This window comes from Halyomorpha halys, unplaced genomic scaffold (genome assembly GCF_000696795.3).
Source record: "Halyomorpha halys isolate HHAL.00 unplaced genomic scaffold, Hhal_1.1 Scaffold455.1, whole genome shotgun sequence".
Lineage (NCBI taxonomy): Eukaryota > Metazoa > Arthropoda > Insecta > Hemiptera > Pentatomidae > Halyomorpha > Halyomorpha halys.
The window spans coordinates 1,055,997-1,082,423 of record NW_027111717.1 but is presented as its reverse complement, the minus strand read 5'-3'; the positions used below and the strand labels follow the sequence as shown (position 1 = coordinate 1,082,423).

At 31.8% G+C, this 26,427-nt stretch overlaps 1 protein-coding gene and 1 long non-coding RNA gene across 10 annotated transcripts in view; one reads left to right on the top strand and one right to left on the bottom strand.

Moving 5' to 3' along the window:
- LOC106682966 (dystrophin) overlaps positions 1-26,427 on the bottom strand; it is a 616,519-nt gene that overhangs the window by 22,458 nt on the left and 567,634 nt on the right. For all 8 annotated transcript variants that reach the window (XM_067049744.1, XM_067049742.1, XM_067049748.1 and 5 more), the window contains one exon: positions 19,042-19,148. In XM_067049744.1, the coding sequence (XP_066905845.1) occupies positions 19,042-19,148 (107 nt within the window). The remainder of the gene's footprint in view (positions 1-19,041; positions 19,149-26,427) is intronic.
- On the top strand, positions 9,031-16,018 carry LOC106682975 (uncharacterized). Of its 2 annotated transcripts, none has more exons than XR_010844020.1 (3): positions 9,031-9,204; positions 11,663-11,945; positions 15,723-16,018. It is a non-coding gene; the product is annotated as an uncharacterized lncRNA (long non-coding RNA). The 2 variants fall into 2 exon arrangements; XR_010844019.1 differs by having other exon boundaries at positions 9,032-9,204; positions 15,726-16,018.

Below are 26,427 nucleotides of genomic sequence, written 5' to 3'. Positions count from 1 at the left end.
CGCTTGTAGTGCTGGCCCCTGGTGGGATATAGCGGTACTACGTGCTGGCTCGCTGACTGCTACAGGTACATTCATATCAAATTTGATGGTTTTATTAGACTTGTCATGGTAATCTTAAAATACAGATGTAAACCAACTGTAAATAACATAGTGCGCATGTAGTGAGCTATAAGCACTCCTAGAATAGTGCTGAGGGGGATATGGTGGTTTTAAGTGGTACACCAAGAGAATTTATACTAATAAATACACTTACTCCTGCAAGAGGCTTCAGGGCCCTAATATTAAGTTAATACAATAATTTCTGAAAACATTTATTCAGAGATGGATTAAGAAATTATGATCAATTTTTTTTAAAATTGGGATGAATTAAAAAAGCAATTATGTGTTTATTGCATACTTTCGATCCAAAATAGAGGAGATGGTCGGCGTTGCGTTCCGTGAAACTTTTCTTTTAAAATTTCAGACGTTTCGGCCCAAATTCAGGCCTTCACTGGTGTTGACGGCGCGTAAATTTCCCGTTTAAGGGGTTTATAACCGCTAAAATATGGGTTATTAATATCTGTATTGTAATTTAATTTAATTATGTCTCTGTCTTCTGTAATCTGTCTCTTATGTTTTTGTTTTTTTTCTGAAACGAGTTGGAATAAATAAATGTATTTTAATCTCAATGATTAAAACGGTGTTTAGGACTAATCTTCCTAGTTCATCATCTTCATTTTATCCCCGCAGTGAGGGGTTACAATCTGCCGAGTCTGGACCAGATATCTCGCTCTTGGATCATTTCTCTTCTCCTACTCCAGTCCATATCCCGCCTCCTGAACGCCTCCTTAACACTCTCCTCCCAGGAAATGCGTGTTCTTCCTCTTGGTCTTCTTCCCTCCACGCGAGTCTCATATATCTTTCTGGCAGTTCTTTCCTGGTCCATCAGCAGTAGGTGTATCTTCCTACTTATATACTGAAATATTTTGTGTCCCAGTGTACATATTAACTACAGGGAGAAAGGAGTTATAGTTTACGCTGAGGGAAGTTTTCTTTAAAGAACTTATAACATATCACGTTCTAAAAGAACTTCGTCAGTACATGCAAAGCCATCAAATTTCACAAAAATTTATTATATTTTTTATTGGTTTCGATTTTTAAAGAATGGTTCCTTTGTGTTTCATTAACGACCTTACCACGGGTGAAACCGCGGAGAACAGCAAGAAATATAATAAGAAGCAAATATTTTATATTTACAATTTATTAGTAATATTTAATATAAGATATAATAGCGGTTTGAGATACATGGCTCATTATGCGGGCTGGCGCTTCCACTGATGGCGGAAGTAAACGGATGCTTAGCCGGATAAACGCCATCTGCGCCCGTGCTCCTATGAATATTAACTTTGGCTAAAACTAAACAGCTACTGTCTCATGGCTAATATCGCATCAGTACTAACGGTTTAAATATGGCTCTATAATCATAGCCAAGAAGTAGTTATTATTTTCAGATAATTTACCTACTCACTCATCATTCTAATAATCGATTCAACAACCTTGAAAAAACTCTAAGCGGATTTTCTGAGCAACTTAGTTTAGTATCTTTTCCTTCCAAAACTCCATGTTATTGTTTACTTCTAAGTTCTGATTACAGTAATTTTTTACAACATTCCTAAAATAAGTGAAAAGTAAAAGTGTAAAAGTTTGGCTTCTGATTGTATTTTTTTAAAAAGTCTAGAACACAAGGCAAAAGAAAAAATCAAAACAAAACACGAACTACCAGTAAGTAACATAACACGACAACAAATAAAACGGCGACAAGTTCAGCTGGACTGTTTCGTGACGCCATTCTCCATTTAACAGACCTAGTAGCAGGCTCTCAACCATGTTACATGTTATATCGTTTAAACATGGTAAAAGAAGGAAATATTTCTGCTTTTAACATAAGTTTTCCCATTTAACACGTTTTAACATGTTAAACTAGAGATCATGAATATCCCTATTTTATTTTTCAATATACAAGAGTAAATATGTGTGTACATAACCAAAAAAGAGAATGTAATATTACAGAAAGTACTAATGGCCAAACAATTTTTATTGATGATGATCATAATGGTACATTTTAACTTTCATTAAACTATATATACCGTATATAGTAAGAGAAAGTTTTACGATCGTGCGAAATTCCAGTTTTCGACGGAAATAGATGCTTGTTTCAATTCGGGATCCTCTGAGTCAAAATAACCAAGTATCATATTGTCTATGTGAATAGCAAGCTAAAAAAAAAAAAATCTACGTAACTGAAATAACATATTTATAATCTTAACACTTTCTTGATACAGGTTATTATTGTTTAAATAAATAAATTTTTTTTTATCCCATTTATAATTCCGACGTTTCGGCCATCCTTAAGGACAATCTTACAACTTTAGAAACAAAACATTTGAAAAGTTACTTCATGCAGGCTATTCTGCTCAGGTCATTTCTATCAGTCCTCAAATTACCCTAACTAGTCACTTTTTCATATTTTTTTTTTAAATTATTAATTTATTGTAATTTACAACTGTACAAAATGATACAATAGGTAAATATGTAGTATGTTTCATATACACTTGAAAATCTTGGGAAGGAACCACCCATTGGTGGTACTTCAAACATTAATTTAAACTAGAAGGTCCCGTGGCCATCTTCTTTTCAGACGCCTCGGAGGATTATCAGGGATTGTTAAGGATGAAAGATTAAGAATTAATGGGTTAGGATGGTTAAGGAGTTTGGAATAAAAAGACGCATATCTGTTTTGGGTCAAATCTGCAACGAATGGGATGTTAAGGTCTTTATGAATAAGTTTTCTTTTTCATATTAAAATAAAAAATTAAAATTATTTATCACATTCAACAGTTAAATTTATCATAAACAGATAAATTAATAAAAGATTGTTATGATAAATTTTACTGTTGACTGTGATAAATAATTTTTATTTCTTATTTGAATCTGAAAAATTGACTAATTGGGTAATTTGAGGACTGATAGAAATGACCTGGGCAGAATAGCCTGCATGAGGTAATTTTTTAAATGTTTTATTTCTAAAATTATATTAAGATTCTTCTTGAGGGTGGCCTAAACGTCGGACTTATACATGGAATAAAAATGTTTTGAGACGAAAATTAATAAAAATTGTATTTATCTAAATGAAATAACATATTCAAGACGGGGATATGGCAGAAACTTACCGTAGTAAAGTAGTAATAAGTGAACTTACCGAATGTGCCACTAAATAAAATGGAGTTTTCACATTTTTTATTATTAAATAGAAAAAAGCTTTAATGATTTTGATTAATCTCGTCATATTAATGTACAATTAAATCTTTAATATCAATTGGATGTAATCCTCATTGACTTAATCAGATTTTGTTTAGGTTCCTGTTAAATTTAGTTTATAGGGCTTATATGGCGAATTTTTAAAAAAAATTCCTAAAAAGTGCTTTTAATTTTGTTTATTTGAAATATATTAACAGTTGTCATCACAAAACAATAAAGAATTTTGTGATGAGAACTGTTAATATTTTATTATAACTGTTAATATTATATAAAATATTTGAACCTAAAAAGGATGAATTAACGGAAAATTTAGAAGACTACACTACACTGAATTAAGGGACCTACACCCAGGTAAGGTTGTAGGGCTTAGTAACGAGCTGATCCTTAAATAAATCCTTCGAGTTCCTTTGGCCTTCATGTTTATTATTAGGACCTTGAGAAATCCTAAAATCTATTGATTTTATATTACAATAAACACATAAAAGTGTAAGAGAATACTGTGAATTAACTATGGTCAATGATTGGCCATCATGATGATCACAAACGTTCAAAATATAAATATATAAATGAACAATATTATCTCTTATTAAAAAAAAGTATATATATTTTTATAATTAAACAGGTAGGTCTTGAAATATTCCATTAAATTATTTTCCGGAGGGCATAAACCGCTCATCATCGAATCCTAAAAGCCGTGAAATTAAGTTGCCAGATAAGACAGTTAATAGATTTACAAGCTGCTGTAAGTCGGAAAGTGGGCACTGATAAGATAACGACGAATGTACAGCTTCCAGAAGTGTTTAAGCAATAGAGATAACCACATCGTCAGTGGTCCAACAGCTTCTTTGGACCAAGCTATTTAATGTATTTCTTAATGAGCTTTTATACAGAGAGTCCTGAATTCAATAAATCAATCCTGATGAAATTTTAAATGATGTTTCATCTACTATAGATAGGGCCGCAGTCTTGCCAAGATTGGCCCAACATACATTGGCAAATATTTGCTTCCCAAGTTTACTCCACATATGACATGGCTAATGCCACTGCTTGTATAATTGCGATTTTGGAACATACTGAGTGTGGCCATCCAATCAGACAGGGAGAGTTAGTAGTCAATTGTTAAAGGATTAAACAAGAGGAATATTGAAAATAAATATCTGTTGAAACATAGAGCTATGATATGATATGCAATGATGAAATTTTTATGACTAAAGAAAAGAGAATATCATTCCTTACTGGAAGACCTAAGATAGCATGAACAAATTAAAACATAACAATTTTTTTTTTTCATATATCTTGAAGACTATGGCATCTTCCATCCGTTGTACTAACCAAATATCAATATATTAAAATTGCCTATCTGCTTCATACACAGCATAATTATTACTTAAACGTTTAAAAAGTAAGAGATAAATGATCCTAAGTACACAAAAATAAAACGTCACCTTTTCATTATGATCATAATTCAGTTATGATTTTACTAACGAGGGAAATACAGCAGACATCACGAAATAAGGAGGGTGGACATTTGCGCCTTGTTGCCAAACTTAGTCCTAACATAGCAAAGGTCGGCATATCACAGCCTTAAACGGACCCATACATTTTGTAAAATTTGAAGAGGAGGTGAAAGTGGAAGTGGTTCGTTATATATATAATGCGTTTTACTTTATTATTTAAAGTAAATCCTCTAATATTAGCGAAAAAATACTTCTGTTTATTATGCATCGAAAGAGACACTACACAAGATAGATTTCTCAGTAACAAGTAAGCATATAGTTAGGGGTCTTCATGATTGTAATCAGTCGCGTCAGTCTGTCTTTTGAATGACTGACATTCCGACTGACCGTGTAGGAGCCAACAATTCAAGGTGGCAAAGCCATCGATTGACTTTGAATGATCGATAGGAAATCAAAATCAAAATACTCATCATCTTTTATCATTTAAAAAAAAATTAAAATAACAAATGTGGTTTTCTAATATTTTAATATTTTCAAATGTATCTTAAATAAATTACTAATTTTATAATATCTTTGTATTTATCCTGAAATCCGTAGCTGAAATCATCTTCTAATAATAACACTTTTAGTATATTACAGGTATAGCTAGGTTAGTTTTCTCTTCCTTTTTTTTTAACATATTAAATATCAATTTAATTGATACTCTTCTATTTGAGCATAGGGTATGCATTAAAACTATCGCTTTAATTAATCTTTATTTTATTACAACGAACTATGAAATGAGAAATAAGTAATTCCTAACCTTTCACCAATGAATGTTCAGATCGGTTGTGGATCAGGCTATAATTTTTCAAACTCATCTCATTTCAAGACGTGTCTATTGTAAATAGAGCTCAATAAATATTTAATCCACTGAGAATAGACTTAAAACTCATTATTAACGAACAACGATAATTCGGTTTAGAACAAAATTAACTAAAACAAGTTAGCGGACCGATACACGTGGCAAGGTAGTAAAGCAAGAGAGCGAAGAAGAAACTAATTGGGCAAAAGAACCGATTCGACAAAGGAAAGTCGAAAGAGAAGAAATTCCGGGTCCAGCTGGAAGGTATCCAGTTTAATCCCGAGAGGTAGGGGGGATCGGAGAGGGTAACTTCTGGAGAATAGATCACCCCAAGGTGTAATGAAATGACTGCCTCTTAAATTAGATCCCATTTCACTATGTAGATTCATTGATAGATATTTTACGATATAATAAATTTATTGCATTATGCTCGTTTTGAATAATATTGTTAACACCCGTCATATTTTGAAACTTTTTCTGATACCATAATTTTACTGATAAGATAAGAGGTTCCTTCAGCAAAGTTAAACCATATGTTCATGGTTGAACCATATGTTGAACCAGTATGTTCATTTTGAGTGAATCGTTCATTTTGAGCAAAGTCATCTTTAGTTAACTTAGACTATTATCTTCCGTTTATTTTCCCCATCTTTGGTGTTCCTAAAATAACATCAAACACACCGGAAAGACTAATATTATAAGATTACTGAGAAAGGGAACCGACGAAGGCTCCTTAGGGTCCCCCCATGGAAACAATAAAGAAGATCTTTTAAGTACTTCCAGATGGCAAAGAGCTACTTAGCTCCAATATATAGCATGGTGTCTACTTCACTCCTCCTCTTTGTCAAACTTTATTACCATCTGGCTCAATCTTCATCATAAGAGACCTGAAGCTACGTATTCCTGATGTAATGGTCCATTTTAACTCGTTATAAATAATAAAATTATAAAAATCTAGCTTCGTTTGACAGATGTGCGAATTCGACCGGTTCATCAACATTGAACATACTGTAAAGTCATTAAACACAGCCGATCAGACAGGATTATGCAATACTATTCCTTAGTTCCATCATTCACATATAGATACAGCATCAATTGTTTTTATTTGTTACATGTATTATCTATTATTAATCTTTTTTTCTTTACTCTACATGCATAAACCATACCTTAGTATTGTTAGAGGGTGAGGGAAGAGGAGGGGGGGGGCAAAAATTTTAGAAATTAAGAATTTTTCTGCTATTACTTATACTTCAACCAAATTTAAGCTCCAGTAATAACAACATAATAAAATCATTGATAATTATTGGCTAAATATTTACAATTTTATAATTAATAAATTTGTTTTCAATAGCCGGTGTAAACAACAATATTAGAAACCAATTGTGGAACCTCTTGGGATATTGGCAAGTCGGAAATGAATTTTACAAGAGAGCGGTGAAGGCAAGAGCCCACCCGATTGCCTTTGACGTCCCAAGCCCCTGCCTTCTGAATTATTTCTCTCCGTACTAGTGTGGAAGGTCCGAGTGTAACAATAACTTTAGATATGTCCTTTCCCCTTTTGAGGATTCTATACTGGATGTTCCGCTTTGCATTCGGTTGAAATATTTACGATTAGGTAGAATTATCTATATGGCAGACTGTTATCAGGTATTTTATTGTCCTCGTCTTTTTACTATAACCTCATTAGAAGCAATAGTTATTTTCACAAGAAATAACCCTAGAAGTACCTCATTGTTTTTACTTTTACCTACCTGTGTATGGAATATACATTAAGGGTATTGCGATCGTGCGAAATTTGAATTCCAGTTTTCGAAGGAAATGCAGGTAACCAAATCTTCAAGTCTTGCGAAATGGTGTGAGTGTATGTGATCAGCACATTAAGTTTTTTAACTGAAATCAACTGACCGGAAATGCCTGACCGAACAGACCGAAGGATTTTGATCTCGTGGCTACCAAGCTTCCTGCATTATTCAATAATGCAGAGTGTAAATTTTATTAAACTGGTATACTTTTATATTTCTGGCATACTTTTGAAAAAAAAAATATTCAAATTTTTCTATGAGAAATAATGTCAAAAATTATTTTCCGAAAACTGCTGAAATTGGAGTAAAGCGAATTATAAATTGAAATGCTCATTTGGAAAATCAGTACCGAAAAGTATTTTTGTAATGAATAATATAGAAATATCAGTTCATTAAACTATCGGAGGGTAATTTCAACCAGAGTGATAAGAGAATATGTGACGCACCAATTTTTTTTCACATTGAGAAGATATGCAGTAACCGTTCAGGTCAAAGTTTCTCAAGAAAGAACAATCTTTAGATTTTGTTGAATAAAATAAAGTTCATGAAATGTCCATAAACAAATTTTCTTTATAAATATTTAACCAATTATTTATAATTTTACGATTTTAGAGCGTGAATCTGATTAGGGCCCGGTAGGTAGGCAGCTAGTGTAAAGAAGGAATTGTCGAATACGGTAGTTCGGTGGGATCGAGGGTAGAAGTCAGATGGACGTGACATGGTAGATTAGTAGATCCTAGTACGATTGGACAGAGTATTTGAAATGGAAGTTATGTAGGATATAGTGGGGGTGCCGAGTTCTAATTAAGTAATTGCTAAGATAAGAAAGGACGCTAGGAAATACTTAAACCAATAGATAGAGTAAAGCGTATCTCCAGTGATCCTGAAAACAAATAAGCAATGAGCAATAAGCAAATAACAAATAACAATAAATAACAAATAAGCAATTCATAAGACGATTAAGTTCAGCTTCGTCGTCATCCGAATGTCCCCCATACACCAAGCAGTCAAGTGGGAGGAAAATAAAAGTTGACGGGTGTTAAGTAGAAGGCCCAAAGTTTTTAACTGATATATGGAATAAGATGGAGTTAATGAGGATATGAGAGAATGAGATTGTGATGTAATGCGTGATTGAATCATTTTGGTTGGAAGAGAAGTCAATGGAACGAAGAAGAGAAATACACAGTTACCAAGTGATTTATAAACATTTCAATATAAAAAATCGGGGTTATATTGAATGTAGTTCTGACATAGATGGTTTTTTCAGGTTATAAACAAGTTATTTTAATTCTAAATAATAAGTTATATGTAATCTAAATCAAAGAAAACCTTCCAACCTGAAAACTCGAATTTAAGAGGATAAAAATGACAATAAAAGGGAACATGGACGTTCAGATTGATTGCGAATATCGAATCAGAAAACAATAAATGTAACCTAATATTAAGTTCTAAAATACGGCCAACCTAATCTAAAAAAGTACAAAGAAAATAAATCTCTTCATAATAAAATAAAATAAAATGTGAAGATCTCTAATTAAGAAAATATCGACACAGTATTTACAAAATGACTGGTTAGGTGTTTTCATTTTTTTTTTTTTACAAAACAACTCAAATTTTGAAAACATATGTTAAGAAGTCATTAAAGAAACCAGTCTGTTATAAAAAAAGTGTCGAGTAAGGTAAAATAAAAAATCATTTCTTTTATCACTGAAAATTTTATACTGAACTATTAACTAAACCCGCATTTTAAGAAAGAGTGAGAACTGAGTTAGCAAACAGGATTACGGAAGATAAGAATTAAAAAGTACTGGTATAACTAATGAATATAATTTAAGTGTTTAATATTATATAATATAGATTGTTTTTTTAAAGTGCTTGGACTTGTACAGTTTATTTCATTCTTTTTTATATTCGTGCAAAAAATGTCTAGAGCGTCTGAGCGTTGTGTAGTATCTAAAACATTTATTACAGCATTAGTTGTCTGAAACATACAGACGGCCAGACATAAAAAAAGCCAAAAATGTAAGTAGCAATATTTCTAAAAACGGAGCTTGGTAGTATTGTGTTATAATGTATAAGTTGACAAAAACTTTAATATAATAAAATAAGTAAATGATTTATTTGACTGAGTAACGTTTTAAAACGGCTTGAATTATGAACAGTATCTAAAATAAAACACTTATATACAAATAAAGTAATATAATTTTAGCAAGGTTAAATTAAATTTCTTATTAATAATGTTTTGAACTTTAAAATTTAATGTTTAATAGCTTGTAAATTAACAAAGAGAAATGATAAAAAATCATTCATATTTCAAGTTTAGGTAATAGTTAGATAATTTACAAACCTTCGATATAATATCAGTTAATATTTAACCAAGAAAGTATCAGTTAATTTTCACTATCATTTTTATCAAAATATAAATTTTATATAGAAATTAGAAATGTTTTGAGGTTATACTAATAAATTAAAATTAAGGAAGTATGTGGAAAATGATAATATAACCTTTTCTATTTGAATAATTAAAAAAATAATAATAATTTTTTAGGGACCAGTGAGAAAACATATTATTAAGGTTTTGTTTTCATATACTTTTCAATGTAGTTAAAAACTAATGTATACCCACATATGTCTTATATGGGAAATCCGTAAAAAATTGTTGGTAAATTTTGTATTTTACCCTCCCTCCCATCCTCCATTACAAATCACTTGTTGCAACGCTCCAGACATAATAAGACATAACTGGTTTAATATATAAAAAATGTATAATTTCTTTAATAATTATAAAAAGACCAATCAAGAATAATACTGATTCTAATAAAACTGTTTTTATACTAATCCAGTCAAATACTGGAGAGTTGCTGCAGCAGCTGATAGGAGGAATAATTCAAGAGCCCATGCAAAAAAATCGAAAATATCTGATTAAAACTTTGATAGCACTTGTTTGAATCTTTATTGCATTTCCAATAAAGGAATGAGATATGCTACCTGTAAAAGCGGTGAATGTTTCAAAACGTTAAAAGAAAAAATACATTTTTCATTCGGAGCCCAATGTTTTAACACTACCTACAACAGTAATAAACCAAACAGAACATCATATAAAATAGAGTAAATTTTCTAAAATATGAGACCTAATAGACCTGTTTACCTCAATAGTTTCCGAGATTTGTTTTATAAAAAGCAACATTTCATAACGTTATAATGAATAATCATTTGTTAGAATTTATTTTAAGAAAACAATAGACGTACAGATGTCTGCAAGCACTCAAATTAAAGTTATATTATTGTACTATAAAGTACTTATAACATTTATCTTCATAGAAATAATATTTTTTATGAATGAAAATTTTATGAGCAAAATTTATATTCATATGCAAATTAAATAACAACTACTACCCCTACGAAAATAAAACGTGCTAAACTACTTCATAGTACATTAAATTACCATTTATATTAATGCTATCAGACATCTATATGTCTAATGGTTTTTGAGATACAGTTTTTCACTAAACATATGTTTAGACCGAACGACTAGAAATTCAAATCTTGTGAATATATTTTGGCTAATAACATGAAAACTCCTAGTTTATGAAGAAAAACGTCATAAACCACTTTTTAACACAGTAAATTACTGACTTCTCAGTACATTTTTTAAGACATGTTCCTTTCAACAAAAGTATATCTCGGGAACTATTGAACGTAAATATTTCATTTAGGGCTCATATTTTAGAATATTTACTCTACTTTAAACTTCCAATTTGGTTTTCAAGTGTTGTTGGAAGTTTTAAAGATATAAATTTGTTTAACGTTCTGAAACAGCCGCCACTTTTACTAGTAGCATGGTCTGATTGGAAGACTCTCATTTCATCATTGACAATGCAACAAAGGTTCAACGTTTTCATCAGATAATGTCGATTCTTTTTTGCACCGGCTCTCAAACTAGAGTGTAGAGGTGGGAGTATATATGTATGAATATACTTTGAAGTTGGGAAATCCGGTCAGAAATGTTAGGAAATTTGAAATTAATCCCCCTTTCTCCTCCATCCAATTAACGCCAAAATCCAATTGTACAATTTTATAGCATCAAAATAAAAATAGTTTTATTCCTAACCTCAGTGATAGTATTAGGTAAGCTGTCTAATGATTTAGCTACTCTTAAGAAGGTGCTAGGCATAAGAATAATATATAGTTATTAATATATAAATTAATTAATTGTTAATTAAAAAAATATGGGATATAATAATTACTGAACTGACCCCCAGTGGACTTCTCACCGAGATACGAGCTGCCGTATAGCGTCCATTGGAGCCCGTATTCCATGTCGGTCGAACCTCCGAAGCAGTTCCCCTCCTCCTTCGAACCCCGGAGCATGCCGATAGCACCTCCCGCGCCATACTTTCAAGCAACTTCCCCGACCACCGTGAGGAAGGAGATCGACGACCTAGCCCGCAAACAGGAGGAATTCATCCTCAGGTGTCAATATCCAAAGAGGATATTACCCAGCGAACTCAAGGCCGACGGCAAGAAGAACTACTACAGCGAAAGGTAATATATATCATGTTCTTACAATTAAATATGGTGAAAAAACATGAGATCAAATTGTGTGAACATTATTAGGATTTAAACTGTAATCCAAGAGTGGAGTAGCTAAGTGAGTAAGATACTGTGTTGTTATGTCCTGGAATCGGGTTCGAATTCGATGTGGCAGATAATAATTTATTTTGTTATATCATCCCCTGGATCGAACCTCTGGGGTTTGTTGAGAGACTTTCTTAGGGCATACCAAGCTTATATAAAATGGGTAATTTTAATTGGGGAAAACCTGGCAGTTGAGCTTGACAAGGAACAATCACCTCCTTGCACAAATAACCATGACAGATAGTAAATTGGAATGCAAACATTACCTACCAATAACAGTTCATAGCTTCTTCTGCTGGAAAGTGTAATCCACTTTAGTTCCTTTGACTATTTTTAAAATATCGACAGAACAACGGAGCAACTCAAATGTGCAAGTTAAAAAACTTTTTTTTATGATTTATTTATTGTTATTTACAACTGTATAGAAATATACACAATTAAATTTGTTGTAGGTGATATAGTGACATGATACAAACATGTGGAGAATACTACCTATTGATAGAACTCCAATAACATTTCTAGAGCAGAAGATCTCGAGGCTTAGGAGGATTATTAGGTAATGAAGGAGAAGCCAGGTTAGAAACAAGTGGGTTTGGGTGGCTGGGAAGTTTATCATGGAAGGATTGGTATCTGGTTCTGACCAAATCGGCAACATATGGAACATTGAGGTCTTGATGGATGACCTGATTTGTGACAATGTAAGAAGCATAAAGGATTTTACGAAGGATTTTGGACTGTAAGCATTGGATTCAGGAGGAATTTGATGGTTAGTGGAGCACCAAAGCTCAACTCCGTATGTCCAGATAGGTCTTATAATAGTCATGTACATCAGTTTTTGTAATAGATTAGAAGTATAGACCGTTTGTCTATTAAATGGTATAATAGTCGGAATCGACGAGCAGTTTCCTGTCTTTTCAGTCTTGAATGAGGATTCCATGTCAGTCCTTTGTCCAGCTGTAGTCCTAAGTAACAGATATGTTCGACATGAATAAGTGGGGATTATTAAAGGATACTGTGGGGCAAGATATCACGGGTTTACAACGAAGAGTGAATGTGACTTGGTGTGATTTATTGGAATTTATTTTAATTCTCCAGTTTTGGCACCATTCTTCAAGGTTGGTGATGTGGGATTAGAGGGTTTGGGATACTATGGAAGAATCATTGTTCACTGACAATAGACAATTGTCATCAGCATATGTGTTGAGGATAGTGTTAGGATGGGTTGGGATGTTAGCTGTAAAACTGTATAAAGGATAAGACCAAGGATAATACCCTGAGGTACAAAAAACTTATAATACTGAGTTACCTTTTTCATTTATTTAAGACATGAAACACGTTTAATTAGTAACTATTACAAATTTCTACTTATTAGAGATATTTTGATAACCACCATTACTCTAACAATCTATCATTTTTTAAAAAGTAACCCTAACAACAGTCCTTGCTCAGGAATTTCTGAAGTAGTTCCTGTTATAAATGAAAGAAACAACTCTAATTTGTCCAACTGAAAAACATCTAGCTATGAACAAGTGAAATTAGCCTTTATGAATTGGCTCATGCTTCCAAGATCGATCAAATCCTTAATAATAAAAAAAAAATTAAAATGTGATTGCATCTTACTTAAATTTATTAAACTGATAACAGGTCTCCAATTTAATTTTGGCAAGAATCGGACAGATAAGATTTGAACTTGAAAATTCAATTTTAATTTCTGAAAACTATTTAAATTAAGGTTAAGAAAAATTAAACAAAGTATTGTATAATAAGGAGTAAATATTTAAAACTATAATGGGGACTGTTTTCTGGAAACTTGGAGCACAGAAGTAGGCATCTTGAGCAATTGCCTAAACAGAAATAATTATGTTAACTGATAAGATATGTTTTGCACTCATCCATTATTGAGGCCCGAACAACACGGTAACATGTGTCATTGATAGCGGGGTATAAACTCTTTACATAACTGTTACATTTTTGTTTATTTTCGATGAAATTTATGACTGTAATATAATCCTTATGATGCATGGATAGGCGAAATTTCGATTTTTTAAATTTATTTACTGGTAATTGAGAGATTTAAGACTTTATTTAGCAAAATTAGTTCAGAGCTATTGAAAATGTGTAGTTGAAATTTTACTTTCCAAGCACACCATAGAAATATTCGTACCAAAATATATAATAGTAAGTTCAAAAATAGTGTCTTTCAAAATCTTGTAAATAAAGTCCTAAAAAAAAAAATAAATAAATAAAACAAAACTATAATGTTACTTCGGCATGTGCATAGTCCAACAAAATTATAATTAAAGAAAAATACCACAGAACCCTTGAAAATCTAATAATCAACGGCATTTAGAAGACAATTGAAACAATAATATTAAATATTAAATCGATATGCGCATGGCCAATCAAAAACTCGATTAAAAACTGAGAAATAGCGTCTTCAAAAATGTAATAAATAATACCTATCCCATAACAAACGTCAGCTGTCAGCTGTAATGATAATTGAATAATGCCTATTTTCAATCAAAAATCCTATTAAAAAAGTAGAATTAGGAACACAGAAATCTTATCAAACTATTCCCATGTCAAAGATAACTACAAAAGTATAAACAGAAAGGCACATGCTCGATCAAAAATCCAAATCCAAAAACATAATCAGGATATTCGAAAACCTGTATGTATATTTTATATTTTTTATCCGGTCCCGATATCGAAGAAAACATCAAAAGTACCAATAAATCCTAATTCGAACGCATGGATTATACACTAAAGTTAATTTGGAAATAATATTCTCGAAAATCTAATAAATGATAAAGAATTCTGCCAAAAAAATAATTAATTCTTAATGCTCCATTGAACAAAATGTTGAAATTAACAACTTTAAAAATCTAATGAACGATCATTAAATTGATAAAATGCACCTTCCTCCTCCTTTTAAAAAAAAATTAATAAATAAAATATTAACAGGCATTTAGAAATAAAAAACAACTTTCTTGTCATTACTTTCAAATGTGAATTCAGCATAGTGTATAGATTATCTAATAAATGTCAGACAAATATGCTGAAATCATTTAAAAAGTCATTATTGAAATTAAAATTTTTTTTTTTAATAATAAAAGAAAAAAAATGATTTTTATCAAAAAATTCAATTCCGGTAGTGTACCGATTGAAATCGATAATGTTTGATTTGAAAAAGGGAAACTTACAATTGGATTGTAAATAGCTTCGATTAAAATGGGAAAAGTTGTACTCGTCGAAGGAGTATAATGGTATTTTCTGAGCTTGCAGAAAAATTGAAGCCAAAAAGGGTGGCATTATGTTGGACCAGGGGCGTGGTAGAGTACGAGGATTAGGGGAAGAATATGAGTCAATCACTGGCTGTTTTCAGTATCTGTTTATATTACAATGAAAAATATTCCTATTAAACTCAACGCAAATATATCCTCCTTGGAGGTAGCCTTTTTGCTTCCACTTATGCTTTCAATGAGAATAGGGTTATGCCATCACCCTGCTTACACTTGACTTAAAAGGCTACAATGGAAAAGGTTACACTTGACTTGGAAACAAATAACATACGATTTTTTTTAGTGCCTGCAATAATGGTTGAGTATAATTATGTTTACAATGGACTATTATAATAGAATAGCACGTTTGTTGTTGGTTGACTAATGTTGTGCCTGTGGACAGAAGGCGTGAGAGGTCCGGGAGCCCCAACGAGAGCAGGAGAAAGAGTGGGAGGCAAAGCTACAGTCGCTACAGCCCGAGCTGCAGGGGGCGGAGGCAGGGCGAAAGGGGCGACTCGCTCCTCTCACCTCGCCTCGGCCCCCGGTCCCCAAGCCCATCCGCACCAAGTAGCCGTATCAAGTAACCGCCAAGTAGACGTATCTTGCAACCGCCAAGCAGCAGACAAGCAGCCGTATCAAGTAGCAGTAGCAAAAATAGAGCTTTTATTAAAGAAAGAAAAACACTTTTCTAGACTAATATTTTTTATTTAATGACTTATAAGATTTATTGCATGTTAACAGTATGTAGTTAGTTTTGATTTTTGTCTTTATTTTTCTGTGTTTCGTTAAGAAAAGAAACCCATATGTATATAAATATGTAATTGTAGAAACGTGGTGTACATTAGTTATATGAATAATAATAGAAACAAAAAAGTACTGCAAATCAGCATGGTTAGTTAAGATTAATCTTAAAAAATAATTTAAAATGGATTAAAATATCTATTCATAGATGTATACATACGTGTAGAAAAAATGTAATCCATTATGTACAATATTAATAAATTTTCTGATTTTTTTTTGTTATAAGTTGTTCCCAAAGAAATAGATGTAATGACTAATATCTATCATCTAGTGGAACTATCGACTAGCAAAACTGAATACTAAATTAAGTTATATAGAATTTAACTAATACAGAATTATTATATTAAGCTGAAAAGGTGACAAGAAATGATTTGAGAAGAACCCGAAATATATATAGGACCCAAAATCATTGTTACATTTCAATTAAGAGTGAAATGTAAAAATGTTCTTATATTTAAAATCAGATTTCTAAAAACCGCGGTGCTTGGCTACGAAGTTTGCGATTGAGTCCATTCAAGATAAGTAGTTCAGCCATCTATACTAATTCTTATAGGAACATTTCAAATAACCTACCCTTGTAATGGCCTAAGTAGAGGCCAAATAATCAAGTAGGTCCCAGATGTCAGGATTCATTGCTATGTTTCAATAAATAACATAACTATTCTGAGGGCAAAATCATAAGGCACTGCAATAACACCCACAGGAGGAGTCTACCCAGCCAGGACTCTCTAATAGCTTAATTTGACGTCATCATTCACTTTCGTACATTTAAGTTATGCATTAATGTATTATTTCCCATTATAGATTAATAATATCCAATTCCAGCTGAACTTAATCAATTTAAAATGCTCTCTGGTATAGGTAGAAAACAGAAATATTTTATGGTACAAGAAACAAAAACAACATCCGAGTTCAAAATGATATATGAAGTATTTTGAACATCATGCGTGACTTATAGAATCCAATAAAATACGAACTTGTAAGTGTTCGGTGAAGTTTCAATAACGACAACCGAATAGTTTTGTAAAGTTGCCTAAACATTGGAATTAAAAATAAAAATACGTTGATTTTTGTGGGTTTTTTTCTTTCTTTTCTTTTAATTTAATCTATTTAAGGGTCAAAGATTTACATTTAAGAGCCAGCAATTTATTAGAGGTGAGTGTAACCAGTCCTTCAATTCCACATTTATGTGGTCCAACGGAAAAGTATAAAGCCGTAAAAGTGGCTTTATACTTTTCCGGCTTTTCAAGATAGTAATTAAAAAAACAATAATAAAAACATCCAACAATGCGTGATTTTATGGATTTAACTTATATTTTAAAGTTTTCTATGAATTTAATTTATATTTTAAAGTTATCCCAGAACCATCCTACACTCCATCAGAACAACCACTTAATTGGGCCGTGGAGGGGAGTGATTCAGTTATTCCGGGCTGTTCTATGTTCACCGACGAGGACACCGGGAAAAAGGATGCTGATAAGCAACAAAAAGAGAAAGGCCAAAAAAACATGAAAGAGAAAGGCCAAAGAAAAAAAAAATTCTGGTAAAAACTGCTATTCGTAAATAATTCTATTCCGAACAAATTCAAATTAACTCTTACCTACAAGTTGTAGTAGATTCTATCCATTTAGGCTTCACATTTTCCGTTTGTAATATCTACCTCCCACAAGATCGGTCAATAAAATCTCAACATCTGATTATATACATCATATATAACTACCTCACCCAGTATTATACATAGGAGATTTTAATGGGCATAACCTCTTATGGGGATTGCAAGACACAAACTTACGAGGCAGAATAATAGAAAATTTGATTGACCTTTTGATCTACGTCTTAAGTCTGGAGAACCCACCTTTCTCAGTTCTAGTCATGGAACATTTTCCGCCATAGATATTTCTCTTTGTAGCTCGAGACTTTATAGTGCTACAGAATGGAACATCCTGCCAGATCTTTACAAAAGTTACTATTTTCCTATCCTTATAAAACTTTCGAATATAAATCCTACATTTCGAACGAAACATAGGCGGATATTGGATAGGGCTGATTGGTCTCTCTTTTCATCCTTGGCTTCTCCACCTTCCATTCCTCCAATCGAATATTCAAGACGGATGAGAAGCAATTACCAACACGATCATACAAGCAGTTAACGCATCAATACCAATAACAAAGGAATATTCTAAAAAGACCACCAGTTCCAAGGCTCCATTCGTATTAATCACGTTCATTTTTTACATTTATCTAAATCAGTTGTATGTGTGTTTTAAGAAAAGTTTGCGTGCGTGCGAGCGCGTGTGTGTGACTTAATCATAACTTAGGCGTTGATAACCAAAATGTTTTACGCCTTTAAACAACAAGTTTTCTCATAAAATTAAAGAAAAATACTTTGACGTTTTTACTACCTGTCCTATAAAGGGAACTAAAGAATATGAAAAATAATTTATTTAGGGAAATGTGTTGTTTTATTTCAAGCAAACTGTTATCTAAGTACAATTATATTGAAAAAAAATACTTGAAAAATAGGTAAAATAAACATTAAAAAATCAACTTGACGAAATCAACCCAACACATTTGCGAATAATATTCATTTTTATTTATTTAGACTTGTGAACAATGTTTAAACAGAGGACTCATAATTACTCCCCCAGATAGTACTGAAAGCTAGTGGGAGAGTAATTAGGGTACTGTGGCCACAAAATCTCAGTACAAGTAGAGATTGCAAGGGTTGTGCTTGGATTATGATGAATTCCAGAAAAAAATAGATACAAAAAGATTTTAACTCATACGAATGTATGATAAGTCATTATTAAATCATTTCACTCTTTCAAGTTTCTGGAATATAACATAAACCATACAATATTATAATTTTCATTTTAAAATATCTTTTGTAAAAATTATTAAAAAAAAAAAAAAAAACTAACCTGAAGTATAGATTTGTCGAGGCTGGCTATGAGGGTTGTCCTCGGGCTCGAATAAGCGGGGGGCAGGAGCCTTCCGCTTCCCCCCCTCACCTCACTTCCACTATTGCCTGTTGAGAAAAAAATATATTATTAAAATATTAAGCATAATTATAAATATATTTATTTAACAAAAAATAATTGAAAAGTTATATTGAGGCTGTAGTAGCTGAGTAGGTTATGGTGCTAGCAAAATGTAATAAACATAATAATATACAACATAAACAAAATAAATTAATTACTCAAATAAAATCTTAAAAACAATGTAATAAAAAGAAAATTAATTTCAGAAAGGGTTTGTTCCATAGTAAGTAGGGCTAAAGCTATGTAAAATTTAGGTAAACGTTTTTGGATATCCAAAATATTTGTCACAACAAAATGTTTAGCAATACGCTGGGAAAAACAAAATAAATAAAACAAAACAATAATGAATAAGAATGATGGTAATATTACAAATAAAGTTATAAGATTAAGTAGGATTAGATTAATTAGTTGCTTTAAAGCCTTTTCAAAGAACCCATTAAGGATAATTTACTAATTAAGGTTTATTTATTTTTTCAACTTACATGAAAATTAATATGTTTAATATTCTGATGAGAAATTAGAAACAAATTTTAAATAATTTTTTTTTCAATATTATTGCTGAAACTCTTTGAGGTCATTTTAAAAAATGCGACAAACTAAATACTACAAAACCAACGATGACACTAGATTACATAACTTAGGATCGATATAAAAAGTAGAAAAGCTTATGCTAGCTTCTTAAATCACAAATCAACTTCTATCGTCAGTTTAAATTGTTGGTTATATAAGAACGAAATAAAAAAATATATATATTAAAGGAATAGAAATATTTTACAAAATATTTCTATTCCTTTAATATAATTAATTGTACATAAAATTATGCAATTAATTATATTAAAGGAATAGAAATATCAATTTTATTTAATCAATAATTTAACTACTTTTGAATGTACATTATTATTCTTTATTTGTGAAAATTTACTAATGCCTTTTTTACATATAATATAAATTCCTGCTTTTTCTGGAAAAATATTACATTAAAACAATTACTCAGTATTTGGATAAATTGTGAAACTTTCTAAGTAAGGTACATGCATAGTTCTAATGCAACAAATATCTCCTATTAGTGTCTGATTTGGAGGTAGTGTGTCAGTCAGTAAAGTTAGTGGCAGTAGGATAAGATCCAATAAGTGAGTCATGAAAAGGTTTATGTAGTTTTTTATTATGTCAGTCACAAATGGCTAATCCAGATCCTTAAGCAATGATTTTTTAGTGAAGTAGAACGGACTTGAGGGATGAACCGAAGGAGTTTTTAGTGGAAGGTCTAAATAGCCTGAAGATGTGATTTGTTGCTAGAGCGCCACATGTGAGTGGTCAACATATATATGTTTGTTAGTTTTGAAAGGGCGTTCAAAAGCCTGGTCATCAACGCCCGTTGGTTGTTGGCTTTGGTAAGGCCTAGTTGTTTTAGTCATAGCTTTGGTATGGTGTACTGATCCGCACCAATTATAATTAAATTTGTGGCAATTATAATTTGTTTAATAATCGTTACGATATTGGAAAGGATGGTGAAACGCAGATTTCTAATTTTAAAAATAAGGCAAGTTAAATAGATAATTATAATAATTAAAGGCTGGTTATTAAGTTAGTCTGATGGATGAATTTAATGACTTTTACAATTACAGATTCGTCGTTTCTCAACGCCATTGGGACATTTGTTGGTAACCCTAACTGGTTCAGAGTTGATGTGTAGTGACGACATTCTTCAAAAATGTGTTTGACGGTCAGATTGCTATTACATTTTGAACATTTTGGAGGTGCCTCTCCTGTTATGAGATGGATGTGTGTCAGTCGGGTATGTCCTATTCTGAGTCGGGTGATCACTACTTCTTCACGGCGTCTACTTCGGGTTGATGTAATCCAGGACTTCACATCTTTCTTGATAGGTTTCAACTTACTGGGTGGACTTTCATCCCACATTGCCTACCATCTTTTATTAATAGATTCCTTTAAAGGGTGAGCAAGTTCCTTTGCAGTTAAGATTGCTGCGGGTCTACCTGGGAGGACTAGCGCTTCTCTAGCAGCTTTGCAATATATATATGTATTGAGTTTGTTTGTGTATAATATTTTTTTTTTTTGTGTTGGTTCAAGTAAAGTAGGTAATTCAATCTGTTTTTTAAAAATTGAACAGATATAACTCTAAATAAATATATCTAACAAAATAACAGAGAAAAAAAATGCAAATTATTACCTTCCATATACTGAATAATAATTAATAATTAGTTGAATTATTAATCGTACTTCAATAAGATATATCTCATTCAATTTAATAACCCATAGAGTGTCTTAGATTTTTAGTATTTCCTAAAGAACTATTATTAGGATACCGATAAAGATACCTTTTGACTTACATGCGAGATATGAAAAAGGAAGGTCTCCAAACCTCTAATATGTCTACAACTTAGTTATCTTTTGTGGTAATAATAAAATAAACTTGTCAATTATACTTTTGAACTACTCGTTCATCATTGATAAATTTTCCGTCGACCTAATAAGTTAACGGATTCAGTGAAGATGCTTGTCGCCTTACCAGAGGAAGATCTACTAAATGCAATACCGTGTCAGCTCAACCACACCGTCATTATAGGATAATGTAAACGGTGGTGGTATTGTGAAAAGGACAAGGCATACGAAGGGGCAGATGGGAGAAGACAAAGGAAACTGATGAACAATAGGCAATTACAAAGGAGGAGAGGACAAAGGTGGGGACCAAGTTTGATATACTCCCTCCCTCACCTAGCTCCGTCTTTTAAAGCCACATCCATCCTTTATTGCCTCCATTTCCTAATGGAGCGTCAGTTATCAATTATTGATTTTATTGTTAGAAGTATTTTTTTAAAGGGAAAATCACTTTTGAGGCCTAATAGTAACAGATCATGAACCATGCGAAACAAAATAAAAAAACTGTGACTAAAAAAATTTCTTTTCTCTTTAAAACATTTCTTCGCGATTGAAAAACTAAGGTTCATTAGGAGACTAAAAACGTAGGTTGATCAACAAATGGATGAATTATGGTTAGTAACATCGCAAAACAGTGAAGGCCTGTAAAGTTAATAAGGTTGGAAAGGTCACTGCCAAGGCGTAGTCTACATGTGGCAGTAAACGTAAATCTATCAATGCATTGAAAATTTTTTGTATTCTTTAGCATCAGAAGGTTCCAAGCTGTGAGTTGTGGGTAGTCTTGGATACTGGCTTCTTATAAAAAATAATAACATCAAAGGGTCTTTGTCATTTAGTACTAGTAAACAAGAAGTCTTCGATACGAATTCCAGGAAGCTTTTAGGTAGAGCACCAAATAGGATACTGCGTTCTCCCGGAATTCTAGATAGTATCAACCAGTTGTTAAACCTCGTGGAGCCTAACACTCTATATATTATGAATAATTAATGTTAATAATATTCAATAAATGTATAATTACTGATTGATAATTGATAAAAACACAAGAAGCCTTAGGAAAACAATTTCAATCATAACTAATAACTATAAATAACTATTTTATCTTTAATAAATATCCTGCCATCCCTTAAACAAAATCCATAAAACATAACAATAACTCCACTGCCATTACATGTATCAAGTCAGACATATGACGATAGTACTCCCACTACATTAAATAATATAATGATGGCAACTGCCATACATGATACGACAGTGACTGAAACTATCACAGTGTGGCAGGGGCCATTTTATGTTTTTTTGGCATTAACTGTACGAAAAATAAAGCACACTAAATGTAAAAATCTTTTTTGTAACTATCTTATTTAAAGGATAGAAATCCTGTTATTCCCTTTCATAAATGAATTTTATTTCAACGTTTGACAAGTCTGACATTCCAAGTTTCCATTCCACTTCCATACACCCTCATGATTTATCCCTGCTTCACTGAAAGGACATTTCAGGTCAACTCACAGGCAGGATACTGAAATATTTTCAACAACAATGCACCTGAAAATCGTTCATCAACCTATGTATCTTGAGTTCTTTTTGGATCTCGTGATTATTTAGAACACTTAGTTGTAATTTCAGGTCCACCACATTTCCTCCATTTTATTTTAAGAAAATTCAAGCTTTCTTAAGAACCAGAGACTGAGATGAATTGGCAAAACTCGTGTACTTAATGCCTCATTAATATCTGGAGAAAGAGAGCCTTTTTCGAACTTAATTAAAAGTTCAATTTAGGGTTTGGTGGAGGCGGGTCAGGCAATAATTTCGGGGAAGATGAGAGAGCTCATTGTTTCAGAATAATTGATATCCTTCTCCAAGGCAACAATGTCATATTCAGCCATAAATATATAAAAGCCAGAAACAAAATGAATGATCATTAAAAATAATAAAACAATATTAGTTTTTGTATTTTTTTAAATTTTATGTAAAAACTTTTTAAAAAATGCATTTATCGTTTTTTTTCTTATGTGTTTACTACATTACTAATACAAATCGACAATCGGGGGCACAATAGTCACCTTGAAGAAAAATCTTAACGGTAAGGAAATAATAGAAACTGAATATCAGGCATGAAGAACTTATAAAATATATACTATTTAAATAATAAGTAATGATAGTAATAATAAAAAAAATCAGCTATATAATTAAATAAGTTAGTGTAGCTACCCCACCCTCACTGTTATATCTTTTTTTTTTTTTTAATTTCCTTATGTATATATTTTTTCTTTTATCTTCTTTTTTATTTCCTTATATTATTTTTTCCTTCTGAAAATTTCTAGGTGCCTACCTATATTTCAAGAGTAATGATTTTTTGTTTTATAATATAGTATAATTATCTACAGGGAAAGCCATTGATAAAATATAGGTGTACCCAGAAAAGAGTTTTTTGAAGCGATAGAAGTTGATGGAGTCTGATTCAATTGATATTGGACCCATTTTAAACCATATCTGAATATTTCCGACAAATTTGAGCCAATCAGAAGTGGCGTTTCTGAAGTACAGCTATAGTGAGGAAAATACTTTTACGAATACATAAGCGAAAGTAGCTGAAAAAATCATCAAATTTGTATTAACGTTCGATAATGCTCGAACACTGATTTGACAAGATACCGACAGAAACAGAACCAAATTTGACCCTTGATATCCAAAACGGAAAATTCGATTGAAAATTGTATAAGGTCAGGAGACATATTTTTTATCACTAGGATGAATACAATATTTCCCTACTTTAGATAGTGAGAAAGGAAGAAAACTAATTAAATATTATTAATCGAAACGATAAAAACGTGAATTCTATGATTAGTTCAAAAAATATGAAATGATATGAGTTATCGTTGGTAATTTCCCTTTCAAAAATAAAATAAAGGTCCTTTTTTTAACTATTGTCATCGTAAGTAGAGAAACACAAAATTAAATGGCAATTATCACGCTACAGGTAAATGAGAGATATAGAGATAGAACTAGGCATTGGCTTTTGGGGAGTTTTAATTTTAACACAAATTTGACATTTGTACAGGAAAATTATAAGGGCCTTGATTAAACGCACCGATATCGGAACACTATAGACGATTAAACGTGCCGATGTGGGAGTACTATAGACGATTAACAAGTAACAGCTGTTGCCACAAACCCACGGCTAATGGAACCCCATGCCATGAAGGTAGATAGTAAATAGTCCTTCGTCACATAGCACAACGTTATTGTTGTCAAGCATTTCAATATCGAAATAATTATTAATATTCGTATAATTTTAGGGACTCAATACATGTTTTACGATTCCCTTAGTGAGTCTATTTTTAAATATTTGAGAGGAAAAAACGAGATTGAAATTGTGTTAGTTATTTGATTAATAACATGTATTTATATGGAGCGTGCACAGAGTTTCAAGACTGGTCTCAGAATTTCAAATGTATTAATAATTTTTGTGCAACAAAATTTAAATTGGTAAATATGACACTCGGGCATCAACAACCCGCTTCAAACGTTTTTTTTTTCCAATGTTCATAGGATTCCTGGAACTCTTCTCACAGAAGCATTTAAGGGAAATCGTCGAAACTCTGACGGCTGCTAGAGACGTTTACGAGGACACATTGTCATGATGTAGAAACAATTCGTCTATGATCTCTCTTTGGGCGGAGTTGATTCTTCGAACAGTGGAGCACTCTAAGGTAAAACTGACCTTTGACAGTCTGTCCGGCAGGAACAAACTCTTTATGGAAAACTCCTTAGGCCTTCAAATCAGAGGAAACATAGTCGTCCTGAAATTTTGGACGTGTCGCCTTAATTATGGCCAAGTCCCAACTTCCTTAGTTTTGGCCATGACTAACTTACAACCAATTGTGCAAATGGCAAAACGTACAGCTGATGTGGGAGGCAGTAAAGAATGGGTCCTAAAATTTATATAAAAACAAAACTCGAATGTGTAAATCTGATATCAGTTTATTTTTCCAAATTAAAACCAAGCGGAAATCCTAAGAATAAGCTCACTAGACCATTCTCCGTATACAAAGTGGTATTTAAAATGCTACAGTGATGCATGTACTCGATCCATTTGAACATCAAGAGACTCTAATTACGACCAAATAATCTATTAAAAACTTATTAGAACTAAACTCATGAATTAATTTCACAATTTCAATGGTATGCCTGTGACAGAGACTATATCTTGATATGACAGGACTATATATAATAATCCACATTATCAAAACATGTTAAAACGTACAGGGATAAGTCATGTCAGATTATTTGTACATGTGCGTCTACATTAACAAAATATGTCAGCGACAATTATCACTTCATAAACCCTAACGGCTGATTTTGAGTTGTATGCATCATGCTTCAAATGATTTGTTTCGATATTGCAACTACCGGAATTCACAGGAAGAAATAGACATCAAAACTATATAAACTTTTATCTATTGGTTAGCAGAAAATATGCCAGAATTTTTTAATATTTATAATTATTTCAATAAGTTAAAAGTCTTGAACATTTGATATTTTTAATTCCTCATGGGATCTAGATGTTTTATCTCTTTACATTAAAGTTTCGTTTACTATATTACATTGCTTTGAACAAAGTTCTGATGACTTAAGCATTGAGTGAAAGCTATATTGCACCATAAAATAGGATTGAAAGTTAGAAGAAAAATAAAATCAATCCTTATTTTATTGATTAAAATCTGAAAAAAAATAATGATTTGAGGTCACTGATTTCTATGAACACTTTTGTTAAGTGATATCAAAAAATATTTTTTTTTTAAATTATTGACATTCTTTTATACTACGGTTTTCTGTTTTTGCCTGTGAGGGTTTTTTTTTTTT